This window comes from Schistocerca gregaria, chromosome 3, assembly GCF_023897955.1.
Source record: "Schistocerca gregaria isolate iqSchGreg1 chromosome 3, iqSchGreg1.2, whole genome shotgun sequence".
NCBI classification, from domain to species: Eukaryota; Metazoa; Arthropoda; class Insecta; order Orthoptera; family Acrididae; genus Schistocerca; species Schistocerca gregaria.
In genome coordinates this window covers 827,375,738-827,397,026 of record NC_064922.1, presented here as the reverse complement: position 1 = coordinate 827,397,026, position 21,289 = coordinate 827,375,738, and the positions used below count along the sequence as shown (strand labels likewise).

General features: G+C 45.2%; 1 protein-coding gene across 1 annotated transcript in view; it reads right to left on the bottom strand.

Moving 5' to 3' along the window:
• LOC126355884 (serine/threonine-protein phosphatase rdgC) overlaps positions 1-21,289 on the bottom strand; it is a 1,775,952-nt gene that overhangs the window by 281,708 nt on the left and 1,472,955 nt on the right. Inside the window, exon 11 of the mRNA XM_050006387.1 lies at positions 15,876-15,956. Within this exon, the coding sequence (XP_049862344.1) occupies positions 15,876-15,956 (81 nt within the window). The remainder of the gene's footprint in view (positions 1-15,875; positions 15,957-21,289) is intronic.

The following is a 21,289-nucleotide window of genomic DNA, read 5'->3' as shown; positions in this document are numbered from 1 at the left end:
TTCCGCCGACCACTGGCGACAACATCGATGTACTGTGGAGACCTCACGCCCCACGTGTTGAGCAATTCGGCGGTACGTCCACCCGGCCTCCCGCATGCCCACTATACGCCCTGTTCACGTCCACGCTGTCGCGGCATGCTACCAGTGTTAAAGACTGCGATGGAGCTCCGTATGCCACGGCAAACTGGCTGACACTGACGGCGGCGGTACACAAATGCTGCGCAGCTAGCGCCATTCGACGGCCAACACCGCGGTTCCTGGTGTGTCCGCTGTGCCGTGCGTGTGATCATTGTTTGTACAGCCCTCTCGCAGTGTCCGGAGCAAGTATGGTGGGTCTGACACACCGGTGTCAATGTGTTCTTTTTTCCATTTCCAGGAGTGTACGCCGAATCGCCATTGAGGAGTAGGACAATCTATACCCACAGTGTCTTGATGAGCTTGTGCAATGCATGCCACGACGAATACAGGAATGCGTCAATGCAAGACGACGTGCTACTGGGTATTGGAGGTATCGGTATGTACAGAAATCTGGACCACCACGTCTGAAGGTCTCGCCGTATGGTGGTACAACAAGCAATGTGTGGTTTTCATGAGCAATTTTCTGTACAGCTTCCGCATCTCTCGGAACCGAGATGATGCAAAACTTATTTCGATGTGCAGAGGCAATGGAAAAAGCATGCGAAGTTTAGAAGAACGTGAAGTCCCGAAGATTGGCTAAAATTTACAGACACGCGAAATTTGGCACGGAGTTCAATGCGAGATGCCTTCAATAGGTTCCACAACGAGACATTGTTTCGAAATTTGTTAGAAAATCCAAAGAAATTCTGGTCGTATGTAAAGTACACAAGCGGCAAGACGCAGTCAATACATTCGCTATGCAGTGCCGATGGTACTGTTACCAATGACTCTGCCACTAAAGCGGAGTTATTGAACGCAGTTTTCCAAAATTCCTTCACCAGGGAAGACGAATGGAATATTCCAGAATTTCAAACACGGACAGGTGCTAGCATGAGTTTCTTAAAAGTAGATACCTTAGGGGTTGCGAAGCAAATAAAATCGCTTGATACCGGTAAGTCTTCAGGTCCAGATTGTATACCGATTACGTTACTTTCATATTACGCTGATACAATAGCTCCCTACTTAGCAATCATATACAACCGCTCGCTCACCGTTAGATCTGTACCTACAGATTGGAAAATTGCACAGGTCGCACCAATGTTTAAGAAGGGTAGTAGGAGTAATCCATCGAACTACAGACCTATATAGGGTTTTGGAGCATATACTGTATTCAAACATTATGAATCACCTCGAAGGGAACGATCTATTGATACGCAATGAGCGTGGTTTCAGAAAACATCGTTCTTGTGCATCGCACCTAGCTCTTTATTCGCACGAAGTAAGGGCTGCGATCGACAGGGGATCTCTCGTTGATTCCGTATTTCTAGATTTCCGGAAAGCTTTTGACACCGTTCCTCACAAACGACTTCTAATAAAGCTGCGGGCCTATGGGGTATCGTCTCAGTTGTGCGACTGGATTCGTGATTTCCTGTCAGTAAGGTCGCAGTTCCTAGTAATAGACGGCAAATCATCGAGTAAAATTGAAGTGATATCAGGTGTTCCCCAGGGAAGCGTCCTGGGTCCTCTGCTGTTCCTGATCTATATGAATGACCTGGGTGACAATCTGAGCAGTTCTCTTAGATTGTTCGCAGATGATACTGTAATTTACCATGTAGTAAGGTCATCCGAAGACCAGTATCAGTTGCAAAGCGATTTAGAAAAGATTGCTGTATGGTGTGGCAGGTAGCAGTTGCCGCTAAATAACGAAAAGTGTGAGGTGATCCACATGAGTTCCAAAAGAAATCCGTTGGAATTCGATTACTCGATAAATTGTACAATTCTCAAGACTGTTAATTCAACTAAGTACCTGGGTGTAAAAATTACGAACAACTTCAGTTGGAAAGACCACATAGATAACATTGTGGGAAGGCGTGCCAAAGGTTGCGTTTCATTGGCAGGACACTTAGAAGATGCAACAAGTCCACTAAAGAGACAGCTTACACTACACTCGTTCGTCCTCTGTTAGAATATTGCTGTACGGTGTGGGATCCTTACCAGGTGGGATTGACGGAGGACATGGAAAGGGTGCAAAAAAGGGCAGCTCGTTTTGTATTATCACGTAATAGGGGAGAGAGTGTGGCAGATACGATACGCGAGTTGGGATGGAAGTCATTAAAGCAAAGACGTTTTTCGTCGCGGCGAGATCTATGTACGAAATTTCAGTCACCAACTTTCTCTTCCGAATGCGAAAATTTTTTGTTGAGCCCAATCTACATAGGTAGGAATGATCAGAAAAATAAAATAAGAGAAATCAGAGCTCGACCAGAAAGGTTTATGTGTTCGTTTTTCCCGCGCGCTGTTCGGGAGTGGAATGGTAGGGAGATAGTATGATTGTGCTTAGATGAACCCTCTGCCAAGCACTTGAACGTGAATTGCAGAGTAATCATGTAGATGTAGATGTAGATGTCAACAATGTAGTCAGTTCTGAAAACTATCAATTTTATACACACACTATTCGTTTCTAAATACAAGATTGTATTTGTAGCGAAACAAGCGTTGTATCATTGAAGAGATACAGAGGCGAACGAGTGTGCCCAGTTCACTGCTAGTAGCGCCACGTCATCATAACGCGCCTGTGCGAAGCACACAAGTACAATACTATAATGTAATGATGACATTAAAAATTAAAGCAGCTTTCCCAAACTTCGCCAACATATACTTCAGTATATTAATGTCTGAATTGTTAAATCTCAGAGTGATAAGATGAATATGTTTATCTAAATACACTCCTGGAAATGGAAAAAAGAACACATTGACACCGGTGTGTCAGACCCACCATACTTGCTCCGGACACTGTGAGAGGGCTGTACAAGCAATGATCACACGCACGGCACAGCGGACACACCAGGAACCGCGGTGTTGGCCGTCGAATGGCGCTAGCTGCGCAGCATTTGTTCACCGCCACCGTCAGTGTCAGCCAGTTTGCCGTGGCATACGGAGCTCCATCACAGTCTTTAACACTGGTAGCATGCCACGACAGCGTGGACGTGAAACGTATGTGCAGTTGACGGACTTTGAGCGAGGGCGTATAGTGGGCATGCGGGAGACCGGGTGGACGTACCGCCGAATTGCTCAACACGTGGGGCGTGAGGTCTCCACAGTACATCGATGTTGTCGCCAGTGGTCGGCGGAAGGTGCACGTGCCCGTCGACCTGGGACCGGACTGCAGCGACGCACGGATGCACGCCAAGACCGTAGGATCCTACGCAGTGCCGTAGGGGACGGCACCGCCACTTCCCAGCAAATTAGGGACACTGTGGCTCCTGGGGTATCGGCGAGGACCATTCGCAAACGTCTCCATGCAGCTGGGCTGCGGTCCCGCACACCGTTAGGCCGTCTTCCGCTCACGCTCCAACATCGTGCAGCACGCCTCCAGTGGTGTCGCGACAGGCGTGAATTGAGGGACGAATGGAGACGTGTCGTCTTCAGCGATGAGAGTCGCTTCTGCCTTGGTGGCAATGATGGTCATATGCATGTTTGGCGCCGTGCAGGTGAGCGCCACAATCAGGACTGCATACGACCGAGGCACACAGGGCCAACACCCGGCATCATGGTGTGGGGAGCGATCTCCTACACTGGCCATACACTTCTGGTGATCGTCGAGGGGACACTGAATAGTGCACGGTACATCCAAACCGTCATCGAACCCATCGTTCTACCATTCCTAGACCGGCAAGGGAACTTGCTGTTCCAACAGGACAATGCACGTCCGCATGTATCCCGTGCCACCCAACGTGCTCTAGAAGGTGTAAGTCAACTACCCTGGCCATCAAGATCTCCGGATATGTCCCCCATTGAGCATGTTTGGGACTGGATGAAGCGTCGTCTCACGCGGTGCACGTCCAGCACGAACGCTGGTCCCACTGAGGCGCCAGGTGGAAATGGCATGGCAAGCCGTTCCACAGGACTACATCCAGCATCTCTACGATCGTCTCCATGGGAGAATAGCAGCCTGCATTGCTGCGAAAGGTGGATATACACTGTACTAGTGCCGACATTGTGCATGCTCTGTTGTCTGTGTCTATGTGCCTGTGGTTCTGTCAGTGTGATCATGTGATGTATCTGACCCCAGGAATGTGTCAATAAAGTTTCCCCTTCCTGGGACAATGAATTCACGGTGTTCTTATTTCAATTTCCAGGAGTGTACATTGTTACGAGTGAAAAAGAAGTGACGCTAAATAATGAATCTAGAAAGCTAAAAATTATGCAGAATGTCGTAATTAAATGTTAAAGTCTCAATCTGATCGGAGAAATTTCTTTGTCAAAATCGGTGCTAGTACGAAAATTTGAAGGCGATAAATATTAGACTCAGGGGGATAAAAATTGGCATCAAGCTTCATTTTGACATAAATCCATTAACTATGTGACTCTGTTAAGTTCCCTATAATAGTTTTCGAGTAATTTTTTCAAATGCTAAATTTGGAACGAAAACGCCTTTATTTGTAATAGATTAAGTATTATTTATATTAATGAGAGAAAGGGCTGCTTACAGCATTTGCGTACATCCATTAAATGGCAAAGCTATAACAAGTTCCAAGACCTTAGTCTAAATAACGATCAATACGCACCCCCGTACCGTACTGTCCGCGTCAGTCAAAAGCCGGCTTACACGCTGCATCGTCTGACGTCAGAGCCAGGCTGCTGCTAAATGCGTGTTCGGTAAGAGTAGAAAGTGAACTCGCGAGAACTGTACACGGTCCTGGATAGCTTAAATTTCACAAAAGGCACACTTCGCATCGAGCTACCAATCTGTCCGCTCCACGCGAATGCCGGATTACGCGCTGCCTCGAATGACGTCACAGCCATGCTGCTACTAAAATGCGTGTTCGGTAAGAGTAAAAAGTGAACTCGGGAGGACTGCACACCGTCCAGTATCGCTTAGATTTCATGGAAGTTACTGTTTGTATGCCGCCCAAAATGTTAACAAAACAGCGTGTCAAGTGATGAGATTATTTTCCACTTCTGTGGCGAGCAATTAACTTTGATTATTAAAAGTCAGGGCGAAAGACCACTTAATGGTGACTTACCGTAGAGATCGCCTCTGAACTGCCCTTAGTGCTGTTTATGATAGAGACATTATTATTATTATTATTATTATTATTATATTGGTATTATCAGCAATATTGCTATGCTGTGCGGAGTAACCGAGCGGTTCTAGGCGCTTCAGTCTGGAACCGCGCGACCGCTACTTGTCGAAGGTTCGAATCCTGCCTCGGGCACGGATGTGTGTGATGTCCTTAGGTTAGTTAGGTTTAAGTAGTTCTAAGTTCTGCCTGTGAAATTTTATTGAATATGTGGATCAGTTAGAACTTAAAAACATTTATTTATAATCAGAGTTCCTGATTCCGCTGAGTAAACAGAGAGTAGAAGCATTTCTTTCAGTGAGCACAAGAAGGATGTGGCCTTGCAGATTGAAAGCAATGGTCAGTATGTTCTCCATCACTTTTTGGTTGACGGCAAAAATAGTTTTCAGGCTCTCGTAAAAGACGGAGTAGCATAAATAAATGTACTATCAAGTCGCCGCTCCACACTGCAGTCAAAAATCTTCCTTAAAACTGTAACAGAAATCACTGAATAAAGTGTATTTACCTACTTTGTGTTACACATTAAGTCTTTCTTGGTTTATCTAAAGTTTCTGAAACAATTATTTAGTTTTTATAAAGCATTTTGCGTACAATTAAAGTACTTAATTTCGTGTGGCTCATTGGCAAGTTGCAAATCATTCAATTGGACGCCATATCGGTGACGTGCGTCTCCTTTTCCTATCCCAGTTATTCAACTGGCGGAAGGGGATCTAGTGCTTAGCTTAGGATCCGAACCACGTACCATTCCTGGCGAATCCTCACATCACTGAGCAGCAGAGGTTAGATTAGAGGTAGGCTGAAATATCCTAGTCATACCGGGTTTTACTCCGTGACCTTTCGGTATCCAGGCGCGCTTTACAGCCAGATCACGAGGCCCGACATTCGTAAAATAGAACTGGTGTTTAAGCATATTATCCCGGGTTTGATCCCCGGAGGGGGCGGGGGGGGGGGGTCAGAGATATTCTCTGCCTCGTGATGATTGGATGTTGAGTGGTGTCCTTAGGTTCGTTAGGTTTAAGTAGTTCTACGTTCTAGGCGACTGATGACCATAGATGTTAAGTCCTATAGTGCTCAGAGCCATCTGAAACATTTTTAAGCATATTATGTTGATAGAGCTGATACTCGAGTACACCATAACAGGCGTAAATTACGATAGCGAATAAACATTTACTAGGCCACAATCTCGACCATGAATAAATATATTGCAGTAATGTGAACAGGAATATAGAAAATTAATATTAATGTTACGAAATTAATAAAACATAAACACTCTGACTAGTAGTGGTACATACACTGATAAGCCCAGACATTCTCACCACTTCTCAAGTCGGACGCCGCCTGGTGACGTTGCAGGCACGTGACGCGGAGAAGATATGGATGGAGGGTCACCCTGGCGAAGATATGAACATATGGGCTGCAAATGGGGAATCTACTGCGATAAGTGACTTGGACAGAAGGCAGATTGTTCTCACACAGAGACTTAACGATTATCTCAAAAATGCCAAAGCTGGTCGAAGGTTCATGTGCTTCTGCCGTGAGCATCTACAGAAAGAGGTACAAGGACAGTGAAATTACCACATGGCCCTAAATGGTTTGACGTCCATGATTCCTTACGGCACGTCGGGTTCTGAGGCTTGTCTGCTCTGTAAAATAGGATAGATGGTGATTTTTTGCATATCTGTCGTAAGAGCACAATCCTGGTGAAAGTAAAAGTGTTTTGGAGCACACTACTCATCGTAAAAAGTTGAATACGAAGCTCCGCAGCAGACCACCCCTACGTATACAAAAAAAAAAAAAAAGGCTCTGAGCACTATGGGACTTAACACCTGAGGTCATCAGTCCCCTAGAACATAGAACTACTTAAACTTAACTAACCTAAGGACATCACACACATCCATGCACGAGGCAGGATTCGAACCTCCGACCCTATCGCGCCTAGAACCGCTCGGCCACACCGGCTGGCCCTACGTATACACATGTGGATCCAACGACATAGCCAGTTACGACTGCAGTGGACACAGGAGCATCGGGATTCGACCATCGATCATTGGAAATGTATCGACTCTTTGTGTGAACCACACTTTTTTTCGAAAGTAGCTGAATGGTCGTCTCTACAAACGCCGCGGTCGAGGTGAACGGCTGCACGAAACGTACAGCGCGCCACGACACAGGCTGGTGGGAACAGTATTATGATGTGGGGGGCATTCTCCTGCACTTGCTTGGGACCTGTGGTAGCAATCGGAGGCATGCTGACAGCTACGAATCACCTGCATACCTTCGTGCTTTATGTCTTCCCAGACGGTGATGTCATCCTTCAGTAGTATAGCTATCGCCGGCCGCTGTGGAAGAGCAGTTCTAGGCACTTCAGTCCGGAACCGCGTGACTACTTCGGTCGCAGGTTCGAATCCTTTCTCGGGCATGGATGTATGTGATGTCCTTAGGTTAGTTAGGTTTACGTAGTTCTAAGTTCTAGGGGACTGATGACCTCAGATGTTGTCCCATAGTGCTTACAGCCATTTGAACCATTTAGTATAACTCTCCGTGTTTCGGAACCATAACTGTGCTACAGTGGTTTGAAGAGCATTATAGTGAACTCACGTTGAAGTCTCGGCCATCAAATTCGCCTGATGATTTCCAACGGAAACCATTTGGGGTGCTATCGGGCGCCATCACTGCGTATGCAAATCAGCAGCCCGTTATTTACGTGAATTATATGATCTGTGCATAGATATCTAATGCCACATATCTCCACAAACCGGCCAATACACTATCGGTTTCCTGAATTAGTAGCGCATTTCGCTCCAAGGACGGACCAACAAGCTATTAAGAAGGCGGTCATGCTTCTCTGACTCATCAGTGTACATATAACCTTTGTTTGTTGGATGGAGGTTTTCTGAAGCTTCTTAAACACATACCAGGGAATAGCTGAGGCATCCTTCAAGGGCAAGTCTCATTTCCAGTACGACGTTTGTTTTCTCTTCAGACTTCCATTACACGCTTCGTCGTTTAAACCACGATCATCATGCGAAAGGCTTCATACAAAACTGTTTGTGGTGGCAAGTATTGATGACTCGTTGCAGCAGGACACGAGGTGGCCAGAAGGTTGTGTTGTGTCCTGTGCTGGTAATACAGGACACAACTTCCACATTAGTGGCAATCAACTAGTTTACCGACGTAAAAAGTAGTGATAGTGCATGAAGAACATTACGTGTGCTGCACACTGATGCGTCATTTGATGCAAAGTGATCAGCAAATGAGAGACTGAAATGCATCTGGTGTCCTTGGACTCGTTTCACTGATAAGTTAACATCACGCTATAACGCCTTAGCCAACAGCCTTGCAGCAGTGGTAACACCGGTTCCCGTCAGATCACCGAAGTTAAGCGCTGTTTGGCTGCGCTAGCACTTGGATGGGTGACCGGATGTCTGCCGAGCGCTATAAGCAAGCGGGTTGCACTCAGCCCTTGTGAGGCAATCTGAGGAGCAACTTTGTTGAGAGGTAGCGGCTCCGGTCTCGTAAACTATGTACGGCCGGGAGAGCTGTGTTGACTACATGCCTCTCCATATCCGCATCCAGTGACGCCGATGTGTTGAGGATGACTCGGTGGTCGGTCGGTACCATTGGGCCCTCCAAGGCCTGTACGGAAAGAGTTTAGTTTAGTTTAGTGTGTAAAGTCTTTTCCAGAGACGCACTAATGTTGACGCAATGGTATTGGTGTACTACCTAGCGTAGTCATTTGGCCTGGACGGACGCGTGGTATGTATCGCAGCAAACTCTCTGCTTATTGGCGGCCAGTCGGACCACTTGCTTTGCGAACTGCTATTATTTTTCATTAAGGCGTAGAGCCTAGTTTGCTCGTGAGATTTAGACACACTTCTTGTCTGGTTTTGGTTATTCTTATCACGCTGTCGCAAGCCACTCGTTCATATCATGCTCGTGCAATTCTCAGGGTGAGATAGCCAAATGTTATTGGCTTGAGTGGCGCACTGCAGATGTAATTGGCTGCGCTCATGTAGGTTTTCGGATGCAACAGTTAAACATGGTAAATCTCTATGTACCTTTACGATTCAAAACGGAAATTAGTCACATGTCGACGCAGAGCAGAATATGAAATCTCGATCATATTAGATTCTGAAACAATATTTCATTCAGTGCCAATCAGTTCGGTTCTCTTGTCTCATTATTTTGTATCACTGTAAAAAAAAAAATTATCTCTTTTGTAGAAGCTCCGAATTTTTATGTTGATTAAGGAGAGTCAATGTGTGTCCGAAAATCTGTAAAAGGAATAGTTTTCTAATACAGTAAGTAATATGGTGTCGATGTGCTTCTTTCTCTCAAATGCACCTTGTTCCATTTGTAACCACAATCCGCAACAGGCCACACAATAACTGCATCTCCTGTTTAATTGCAACGAAACTCATCAACATCTGGTATGTTTCACTACAACGTCATTTTTCCAGCATGTCTAGGTCAGTGCTTGCGGAGCAGATTGCCAACCAACACAGCAGCAACACCAGCACCCACTGTAAATCAACTTTCACCGAATGATCAGAGACAAGCTGTCACTTTTGCGTTGAAGAGTCCGAGTTTTTGCATTTAAGTAAGGTTCAGAGCTGTTTCACACTATACAAACTTCATAAGCATGTGCATTGTACGGGAGATCGTCTTTAAGGTGAATTTCGTTACACTAAGACTTTTACAATCCTTGCAGTCCGCTTAGTTCCATTTATTTCCCTTACAGTATTAAATAGCTATTTCTTTCTGTGACACATTAGTCTATTTCCCTACGTCCTTTCGAAAATTAACTGTTGTCAACGGATCATTTACAGCCGCAAATATTTTCACAAAGGCTTTCCGGATAAATGGCTGTAGTCAGTTACACGTAATTCAGATTCTTTTCCACTGTTTAGGTAGTTTAAATGAGACAACAATTACCTTTCAAAACTACGCAACAAAATCAAGCATACCTATTGTTTTCTGTGCATCGTAACCAACTTCATATCCATAAAGTAGCTGCTGTACCACTTTTTTAGATGGTAGTGTATGGATAATTCAGTTAATTATTACCAGTGCAACACGCGGCATAACCTCTAGGCCATATCGAATTCTACTACAAGAAATCGCCTATCCTTGCCTCTCGAAACTTCTTTCCAAGAGATTTCTTTAACGTGGCGACGAAGGTTTGACAATAGAACCGCAGGAGCTGTTGGACAGCTAAAAATGCGTCAGGATCAAGTTGAGCACACTGGCCGAGCTACAACTTTTTCAAAATTTTATTGTATTGCAATAGGAAACTTCCCTTATGAAATGAACGTTCACATCGACGTACGAGTAATATATTATCTTTCAGTTACCACATTTATTTGTGATTGGATTAATTTTTTAATAAGATTACTTTAGAAAGTAAAATTATGCTTTCTTATAATCATGGGTCCTGCACACAAACAATGTATTGCTGTGAGACTACTTTCTCCATTCTTCACACGTCATACATGCCAATTCTTTTATTCCTGATTTTTTATCTTCTGCAGCGCCGTCTACATTTCTCACTTGCTGGCTTGTCTTCATTATTTGACCCACAACCGCTTACAGGAAATACTTCCTAGCGTCCATTTGTCGCGTGTTCTCCTCTCAGTACTTCGCTGAAATGCTGCACAAACCGAATACACTGACCACTGCTCCATAAACAATCCATCCATTTGTTCCGGCGGAGTCCAACATACTGTAACACTGTTATATTGGCCATCTCTGCGAAGCTGCTTTCAGAGTTCGGAGATTATTTTCAAGTTTTAACGTGAAAATGCTAAGTTCGTTGGATAAATGTATCTGATATTCATTGACGAAGACAGGGGAGGTGTGGATCCAAGAGAGCAAATAACAAAACTGGAAACGAATCCAAGAGCATCAGGCGGGAGTTAAAGCTCGGAAAAATAGGAAGCTGAACTATGCCTGCTCGTAGTTGACCGAAACGAAGACAGAAAGCTAGGCAGCTAAAAAGGTCACCTTATCCCTGTTACAAATTGTGCATCTTACGCTTGTCAATGGTGACAAAAATTTGATTTTCGCTATTGCTATTGGTCGAATTAAAAAATTTCTAATTCTCATTAAGATGTGTGATCTTACCTTAAACGTTTGAAATAATAAGTCAAGTATTTAAGTTAAAAAGTGACACAGCGTAACCAACAGTATACAGATCATCTAAACTATATTCAACCAGTATTAGAGAAGAGAGTATTCAGCGGATTCCGATAACTTTTCCACGTAATTTCAAACCTTTCCGAAAATATTTATCGCTGATGTCTCCCACAAAATAGTGAGAGAAAAAGGATTTATCGCTTACTAAGTTTTCGCTATTCGTGCAGTAAAATTTCAGTATCAGGCTACTCGTTATAACTGATTACTTCTTCACTACTAACTGTTTTGCCAACTTATTTTACACTCAATATCAATGTGTTTGAGCTGTTTCATATGTGGGACATCGAGTCTTAAAAGACTCGGTGAAGGGGTTTGGTGGTAATTAACAACTGCACAAATACATTACTATTAATCATTGGCTATAGGCCGTTTTCACTAGAGGGTATATACAGCCTGTGTCTCTGATGGTGTGCATAGGGCTACCAATCAGTCTGCCAGCTATCACGCTGCCTGCAAATGCGGCGTCCTGCTCAGGCAGTCTGCAGCAGAGTGGGGATTTAGCAGACACGGAGAGCTGGTGCTGTTGACTGTCGTAAAAGTTCTTGAAGGACACAGAATTTTTGTAATCAATCATCGAATTGAGTATTTAATCGCTTCTTGCAGGTAATATCCATAGATCTCAAGTTTATACATATTATTCAAGAAACACCCATAGGGGCGGCGCTCAAAGTTTGAAAATGTGTTGGTACTATCGCGTATTTAGGCTCAGTTAGATGGCCTCCTAAATCGCGTCTTATTGTTTGGAAGTGAAGTGTGTCCTTTAAGATGGAACTGAAAAGGGCTGTCAGTTTGAGCCGCATATGGCTTCGGACGGTCGTTACGTTTAATGTTGTGCATACACAATGATCTAAATGTGGAAGTTGTTTTGTTTGTAACACGCCACAGTTTAAAGACGAAGAATTTCGGTTGTTCGAAAACTTTATGTGAAAACTGTTTGCCGGCCGGAGTGGCCGTGCGGCTCTAGGCGCTACAGTCTGGAACCGAACGACCGCTCTGGTCGCAGGTTCGAATCCTTTCTCGGGCATGGATGTGTGTGATGTCCTGAGGTTGGTTAGGTTTAATTAGTTCAAAGTTCTAGGCGACTGATGACCTCAGAAGTTAAGTCGCTTTAGTGCTCAGAGCCATTTGAACCTTTTTTTTTCTTTTTTAAAGCTCTTTATCGAAATTGTTGCGTTATTAAATCTGCCATCCTTCGCTGTTGTCAGCAGGCGTATAAAATCGAGCGAGATGGGGGACTGGTTCGCACACAGGACTCGCATTCGGGAGGACTACCGTTTAAACCCTAGTCTGGCCAAACAGGTTTAGATTTTCCGTGATTTCCCTAAATTACTCCACGCAAATGCTCGCATGATTCCTTTGAAAGGGCACGGCTGATTTCCTTTCCCATCTTTGACACAATCCGAGCTTGTGCTCCGTCGCTAATGACCTTCATTTTGACCGGACGTTAAACTCAGTCTTCCTTCCTTCCTTCTTCAGCAGGCATTAAAACAGTTTTTTGCGCTTGTTGCCCCTCTTTGGACTTACTGATCTGTTACTCACGTGTGTTACGTCTTAATTGTTTGAAACGTTTTAGTGATTGCTTGAGTATTGTAACCATTATTTACTTACTTGTTATTTATGATATTGCTTATCATAATCGCTGACATATTATCATGAGTAATTAGTGATTTTTAAAAATTTTTGTTGAAACACTCTCAGTTTTACACTCCTGGAAATGGAAAAAAGAACACATTGACACCGGTGTGTCAGACCCACCATACTTGCTCCGGACACTGCGTGAGGGCTGTACAAGCAATGATCACACGCACGGCACAGCGGACACACCAGGAACCGCGGTGTTGGCCGTCGAATGGCGCTAGCTGCGCAGCATTTGTGCACCGCCGCCGTCAGTGTCAGCCAGTTTGCCGTGGCATACGGAGCTCCATCGCAGTCTTTAACACTGGTAGCATGCCGCGACAGCGTGGACGTGAACCGTATGTGCAGTTGACGGACTTTGAGCGAGGGTGTATAGTGGGCATGCGGGAGGCCGGGTGGACGTACCGCCAAATTGCTCAACACGTAGAGCGTGAGGTCTCCACAGTACATCGATGTTGTCGCCAGTGGTCGGCGGAAGGTGCACGTGCCCGTCGACCTGGGACCGGACCGCAGCGACGCACGGATGCATGCCAAGACCGTAGGATCCTACACAGTGCCGTAGGGGACCGCACCGCCACTTCCCAGAAAATTAGGGACACTGTTGCTCCTGGGGTATCGGCGAGGACTATTCGCAACCGTCTCCATGAAGCATGAAGCACACCGTTAGGCCGTCTTCCGCTCACGCCCCAACATCGTGCAGCCCGCCTCCAGTGGTGTCGCGACAGGCGTGAATGGAGAGACGAATGGAGTCGCTTCTGCCTTGGTGCCAATGATGGTCGTATGCGTGTTTGGCACCGTGCAGGTGAGCGCCACAATCAGGACTGCATACGATCGAGGCACACAGGGCCAACACCCGGCATCATGGTGTGGGGAGCGATCTCCTACACTGGCCGTACACCTCTGGTGATCGTCGAGGGGACACTGAATAGTGCACGGTACATCCAAACCGTCATCGAACCCATCGTTCTACCATTCCTAGACCGGCAAGGGAACTTGCTGTTCCAACAGGACAATGCACGTCCGCATGTATCCCGTGCCACCCAACGTGCTCTAGAAGGTGTAAGTCAACTACCCTGGCCAGCAAGAGCTCCGGATCTGTCCCCCATTGAGCATGTTTGGGACTGGATGAAGCGTCGTCTCACGCGGTCTGCACGTCCAGCACGAACGCTGGTCCAACTGAGGCGCCAGGTGGAAATGGCATGGCAAGCCGTTCCACAGGACTACATCCAGCATCTCTACGATCGTCTCCATGGGAGAATAGCAGCCTGCATTGCTGCGAAAAGTGGATATACACTGTACTAGTGCCGACATTGTGCATGCTCTGTTGCCTGTGTCTATGTGCCTGTGGTTCTGTCAGTGTGATCATGTGATGTATCTCACCCCAGGAATGTGTCAATAAAGTTTCCCCTTCCTGGGACAATGAATTCACGGTGTTCTAATTTCAATTTCCAGGAGTGTAGTTAGTCACATTTGATAAATAGTTTCGATCACATGATAATTTTCAAATCTAATTAATCAAGGAATTACAATGAAATGAATACCCCTAGCTGCATACAGGCGCTGATATAAGTCAACGGAAACAGTTGAAAATGTGTGCACCGATCGGGACTCGAACCCAGGATTTCCTACCTACATTGCAGACGCTTTACACATCTGAGCCGCCGAGGATACAGAGGACAGTACGTCTGCAGGGACGTATCTCTGGCACGCCTCCCGTGAGACTCATATTCCCAACTTATAGTCCCGCACTATATTCATAGTGCTCCTGCCCATTATAGTCATTACTCGCGGCTTTCTGGCGATTCCCGTAAGAGTTCGGGCACTGTTTGTGCATCCGCACAAAAGAAGATGGTCAAATGGTCGGTGTCCCTTAACTGTATAAATATACATATGAGGATAGTATCTGTTCTTTCGGAATCTGTATAATTAATGAATGGTTTTTAAAAGTCAAATCTCCATAAAAAGAGCGTACTATTAAGCTGTAAAATAAAAGGAGCAGCACCGAAGTGCATCTGTGTTAATATTCAGTGCCATCCAGCATTTTACTAAACCCACTTAGTATCATACAGACGCTTATTTCAAGAATGTTGAGTAGGAGAGAGAAAAAGGATTGACGGAAAGAGGAAAAGCTTTCGCATTAAACGTAAAAGAGAAAATGTTTAAAAGATGTAATGCAGTTAATTTAAAACTAACGAGCAATCTGGATAATGCACTACATATTAATAATGATGCATCTTGTTAAAATTCTTAATTAAATTAAGACATTGATATAAAATACCGGGCGTTCGAAATTTTTAGCAGAGGGCATCTGAGCAGTCATTTTATACCCGTGTACACGTGGCTCAGTTTACCCACAGAGAGCGAGGTGCCGCAGCCGTCAGCACACACTGGACGTCAGTTCAAATCACCGTTCGACAATCTAGAATTTGCCTCTCCATGATTTCCCTAAGTAGCTTCAGGCAAATGCCACGATAGTTTCTCTAAAAAGAACGCGGCCGGTTTCGTTTACCATTTTTTCTAAATCCGAGCTTGTCCTCCGTCTCTAACGTACTCATCGTCGACTGGACGTTAAACTCTAATCTAGCTAGTTCTACCTACCAGTCTGCCCTCTGCCTCGCTGCTCTTCTCCTGTGTTGTGTTTCAATTTTTTGAAACACTTTAGTGACTAATTCAGAATTGTAACCGTTAGTTGCTTGCCTATTATTTATGACACTACTTATAATTTGTGACAATCAGCAACTTAGGCTCTAGAAACAAAAAAAAATTAAAAAAGGTGTATCACTTTAATATACGGCACGTGCGAGTTTGTGGTAGTGCTACTGGCGCGCCGGTCGGGGCGCTTACCTGCTTCCACTCCATCTTGTCGATGAGCTCCGCCCCAGGTGCCTGGCTGTCCGTGACGGGCGGCCGCAGCAGAGACACGTACTGCAACACCACAACACAGCGAATTACGTCACAGCACACGTCACAACAAGTGCTACACATACAGCTCGGTGCGGGATCTACATCACACTCAGTAATGTTACGACCAGTGCAGCAGAGAGCCTGAACATGCAGTCCTCAGTACACTGAGGTGGCACGTCACGGGATAGCGTTATGCACATACAGTAATGGAAATAAGTATTCATACACTAGAGCGTGGAAAAGTAAACTGCCTTTATTGACAATACGAAACCAAAAACACTAATCGGATATGCACTATACACATTGGCCACTCGCCAATGCTGCTATGCTGCTATATCGAACGAGAATGAACAAGCCTTTACAAAACACAATACAAAAACGTCTGCCAAGTTCTCTACTGCTATGGGGATTAATTATTCATACACCAATACAAAATGACACTCCTAACAAAGTCAGAACATATTTAATACTTCGTATGCATACCATTCCGATGTAATACATCTCGCAGCCTCCGTGGCAAGTAATGGGCCTATTTTCTTGTAGTTTCCGACGTAATACCTTCCCATTCTCGAAGGAGAGCCTCTTTCAAGAGACCTTACTACGGATGTCGTGTTTTCCCACTCGTGTTTCCAGCTCACTCCACAAGTGTTCGTGGGATTCAGGTCTGGACTCTGAGCTGGTGTTTTAAGAGTCTGTGGAGTGTTGTAGAGCAACCACAGCCAGACAATTTGCCCCGTATGTTTTAGATCATTGTCCTGTTGGAAGTAATAATTTCTAGGAAGACCCAAGGCGTCAACCCTCTGTTGTAAGTTGTGTTTGAGAATGTTACGAAGATGTCCATATACACAAATCTGTCCATGGTACTTTCACCAAACACTAATTTTCCGACACCGGAGGCTGACATACAACCCCATACCATCACCTCCGTACTGCACCGTGGGTTGAATGTTGTTTCAGTCGAGCCCTACATTCGGTCTGCTCCAGAGGGCAAGATCGTACCATCATTGTGCACGATATTAAATTTGCTTTCATCACTAAACAATACAGTATCCCAGAAGTCTGCTGTCTTGGATACATGCTGTTTCGCAAATTGCATCCGCTATTTGCTGTTCTTTTAGCTGATGTAGGGCTTTCGTCTCGGGAACCTGGCTCTGTAGCCCGAACGATTGAGAGTGGTACGAACTGCCCTTGCAGTGATGTCCTTTCGGAAGTGGTCAGGTAGATATGCGGATTGTGCCGATACTGTCGTTTTCGGGTTTTTCTTGATGATTATTTGTAGCATTCTGGTCTCTCTTGCTGTAAGCTTCTGTGGACGACCGTGTCGTTCACTGTTTATTACTACATGTCATTGCTTAATGATAGATTGCACAGTCGCTCGGCTTCGTCCTATGACGTTCGCAATTTCAGCATACGACTTGTGTTGAAGAATTTGGGCGACAACGATGTTTCGTTCCTCAATGGTCGTTTCCTCCCCCTTGCGGCCCATTCTGCTGTTCCACGGTACCCACCTCCAACGTGCTGTTGTTTCACGGCCGCCACACAACTACACAATTGTGGCATGCACTCCGGGACTGCGTCAGCCGTTTGTTTGGTTGAAAGTAGTCCACTGTATTAATACATTATGCCCTGTCTTAGGTCGCGTGGAGTGCAACATATTTTATTTTCCCAGAATAGATTCATGGCAGACGAGAAGCTTCACTACCAAGAACATTGTTATTTGACACTACATCATCGTACTTATTCGTATCGGCGCTGTGGGTGATTTACTATCCCAACACACTATCGTAGTTTGTCACCACCTACTGTATGAATACTTATTTCCTTGACTGTATACAGATGGCGGTAATATCGTGAACACAACGTATGAAAGGGCAGTTCAGTGGGGGCGCTGTCACTTGTACTCAGGTGATTCATGTGATAAGGTTTGCGACGCGATTACGCTCTCACAACTGAAATTAGCATTAGAGGTTCAAAAACTCAGCCAACTACACACAAACCAATAGTTTTATTTAACCCTTGACTAGGTTTCGATATTTATAAAAATGTCTCCTTCTGAAGTAGTTTTTATTTATTTTTATGAATATCTAAATCTAGGTCAGGGGATAAACAAACCTTTGCTTTGCAATTGGTTGAGCCGAGCGGTCTAAGGCGCTGCAGTTATGGACTGTGCGGCTGGTATCGAGTCCTCCCTCGGGCATGGGTGTGTGTGTTCGTCCTTAGTGTAATTTTGCTTAAGAAGTGTGTAAGCTTAGGGACTGATGACCTTAGCAGTTAAGCCCCATAAGATTCCATACATATTTTGCAATTGGTTGGCTGATTTTTCCCGCCTCTTCAGATTTACACTGTTGCTGAATCGGAGCCATGTTTACGATTTTGAAGCCGGCCGCTGTGACAGAGTGGTTATAGGCTCTGCAATCTGGAACCACGCGGCTGCTACGACGGCAGGTTCCAATCCTGCTTCGAGCATGGATCTGTGTGATGTCCTTAGGTTAGTTAGGTTTAAATAGTTCTAAGTCTAGGGGACTGATGACCTCAGGTGTTAAGTCCCATAGTGCTTAGAGCCATTTGAACCATTTTTTAAGATTTTGAATTAGGAAACTTTCGACGTGGAACAGTAGCTGGAGCTAGACGCACGGGACATTCCATTTCGGACAACGTTTGGGAATTCAATATTACGAGATCGACAGTGTCAAGATAATTTTAAATTTCGGCCTTTACCTCTCACCACGGACAACGCAGTGGCCGACGGCCTTCACTCAACGACCGAGTGCAGAGGCGTTTGCTTAGAGTTGTCAGTGCTAACAGGCGAGCAACACTCCTTGAAATATCCGCAGAAATCAATGTGGGACCTACGTCGAACGTGTCCATTAGGACATGGCGATGGAATTTCGCGTCCATGAGCTATGGCACCAGATAACGCAAGCGAGTGCCTCTGCTAACAAAACGAAATCGCCTGCAGCACCTTTCCTGGAATTGTGTTGGCCGCTGTGGCCGAGCGGTTGTAGGCACTTCACTCCGGATCCGCGATGCTGCTACGGTAGCAGGTTCGAACCCTGCCTCGGGTATGGATGTGTGTGCTGTCCTAAGGTTAGTTAGGTTTAAGTAGTTCTAAGTTCTAGGGGACTGATGACCACAGCAGTTGAGTCCCATAGGGCTCAGAGCCATTTGAACCATTTAAGTCCCATAGTACTTAGAGCCATTTGAACCATTTGAACCTGGACTCGTGACCACATCGATTGGACCCTAGACGACAAAAAAACCCTGGTCTGCTCATATGAGTACTGATTTCGGTTGATAAGAGTTGATAGTAGTGTGTCGCAGACCCTACGAACCCACAGAGCCTGATTACCAACGAGGCACTATGCAAGCTAATGGTCGTTCCGTAATGGTGTGGACTATGTTTACATTGAGTGGACTGGGTCCTCTAGTCCAAATGAACCGACCATTGACTGGAAATTCCCAAACGACGATGGAATTTTCATGGGTGACAAGGCGTTATGTCACCAGACCACTTCGCGATTGGTTTGAAGAACATTCTGGACAATTCGAGCGAATGATTTGGCCACCCAGATCTCCCGACACGAATCCCATCGAACATTTATGGGACGTAACTGAGAGGGCATTACGTGAACGAAATCCTGCTCCGGCAACATTTTCGCAATTCTGGACGACTGCAGAGACAACATGGCTCAACATTTCTGTAGGAGACTTCCAACGACTTGTTGAGTGCATGCCATGTCGAGTCACTGCACTACGCCGGGCAAAAGGAAGTCCGGCACTATGTTAGGCAGTATCCCATAACGTCTGTAACCTCAGTGTGTAGCTTAATATTAAATTAGATATTTCTCTGCGTTAATGTCAGTCTTTTAGACTATTTGTGCTACTCGTGTTTTCACCTTCGTTCATGCACTTTGGCTAGAGGTCCATGATAATAGTATGCAAGCAGCCAATCAGCTTCGATTATTCCGAGATGGTTGTACGCAGGCGCCGGGCCTTAACAATTTGTTTGTGAAAGTCTATTAAATCAATGGGTTTCCCTACCTGAGGACCATAGTGTCGCCTGTGTTCTTTCCTTCCACGTCAAGTACTCGCAACTCCTGCAGGCGAGATTCCTGTCAGGGTGGGCAGTGGTAATCACGACTTCGCTCATATAGATGTAAGACAGAGAGGGCAATAGATGGCAAGTTTATGATCTCCAGAGGTACTCCTTTCCACTTCGCGAAGTATTTGCAAACCTTGGTTTCACTCTTATCATTGAAATGTAAATAACACAGTTTGTAACAGATATAAGTGCAGGAATTTCTATTGTTGACTGAGGATGATGTACTGAAAAACGTTATATCAGTGTTTACGCTATTTTCAGACTAATAACTACAGCTATCACAAGTCGTATGTTTTCAAGGTGACTGCCTTCATCTACATGTTACAAGAGCAAGTCGTTAGTGTTTATTAGCCCACGGGTAGCAGGTCAGGTGTTGAAGTGTGGACACGCGCATGCAAAATGGTCAATCTATACTGTAAAGAGTGGAACACTTATATTGTTAGTGGTGTAGTGATGAACCTGTGTGGAGCATCAGGTCGCAAATTTTTGTGACGTCTTTGTGGGAAGACTGTTCGACACAGACCAGTATCAACCAGTACACTGATGAGTGCAGCCGGCCAGAGTGGCCGAGCGCTTCTGGGCGCTACAGTCAGGAACCGCGCGCCCGCAGCGGTCGCAGGTTGGAATCCTGCCTCGGGCATGGATATGTGTGATGTCCTTAGGTTAGTTAGGTTTACGTAGTTCTAAGTTCTAGGGGACTGATGGCCTCATATATTAAGTCCCATAGTGCTCAGAGCCATTTGAACCATCTTTTTAAACTGATGTGTGCACATACTAAGTGCCACATATAAAATATCTGCAGTTATCTCATTACACCCTGTAAGTTAGTCAGTCATAATAATAATAATAATAATAATAATAATAATAATAATAATAATAATAATCCCGTGGAGGCCCAGGAAAAGAATAGGTCTCCGATATGTTCTGCCATTCAAAGGCGACGAAAAGAACAAACCACTAACAGGGCTAATCCCCCTTTTAGTGTGATAATTTGGTTCAGGACAGAACTAATGAAGCCTCGGACAAGCGCTCTCAGGGTCCGGGACAACGCTTGAACCCTATGCCCGTCCACAATGGTAACGATATTGCTAGCCACACGGCAAATGATTTAAATCCAAATAGAGGTGTTTTGCAGGATATGCTTCCTGCAACCACTCTAGAAGGAAAACAAAGACAGAGGATGAGACGGTCAGATGAAATTAACCGACACCTCATATTCTGTTATTACCAAGCAACAAAGTTAGGGACCAAC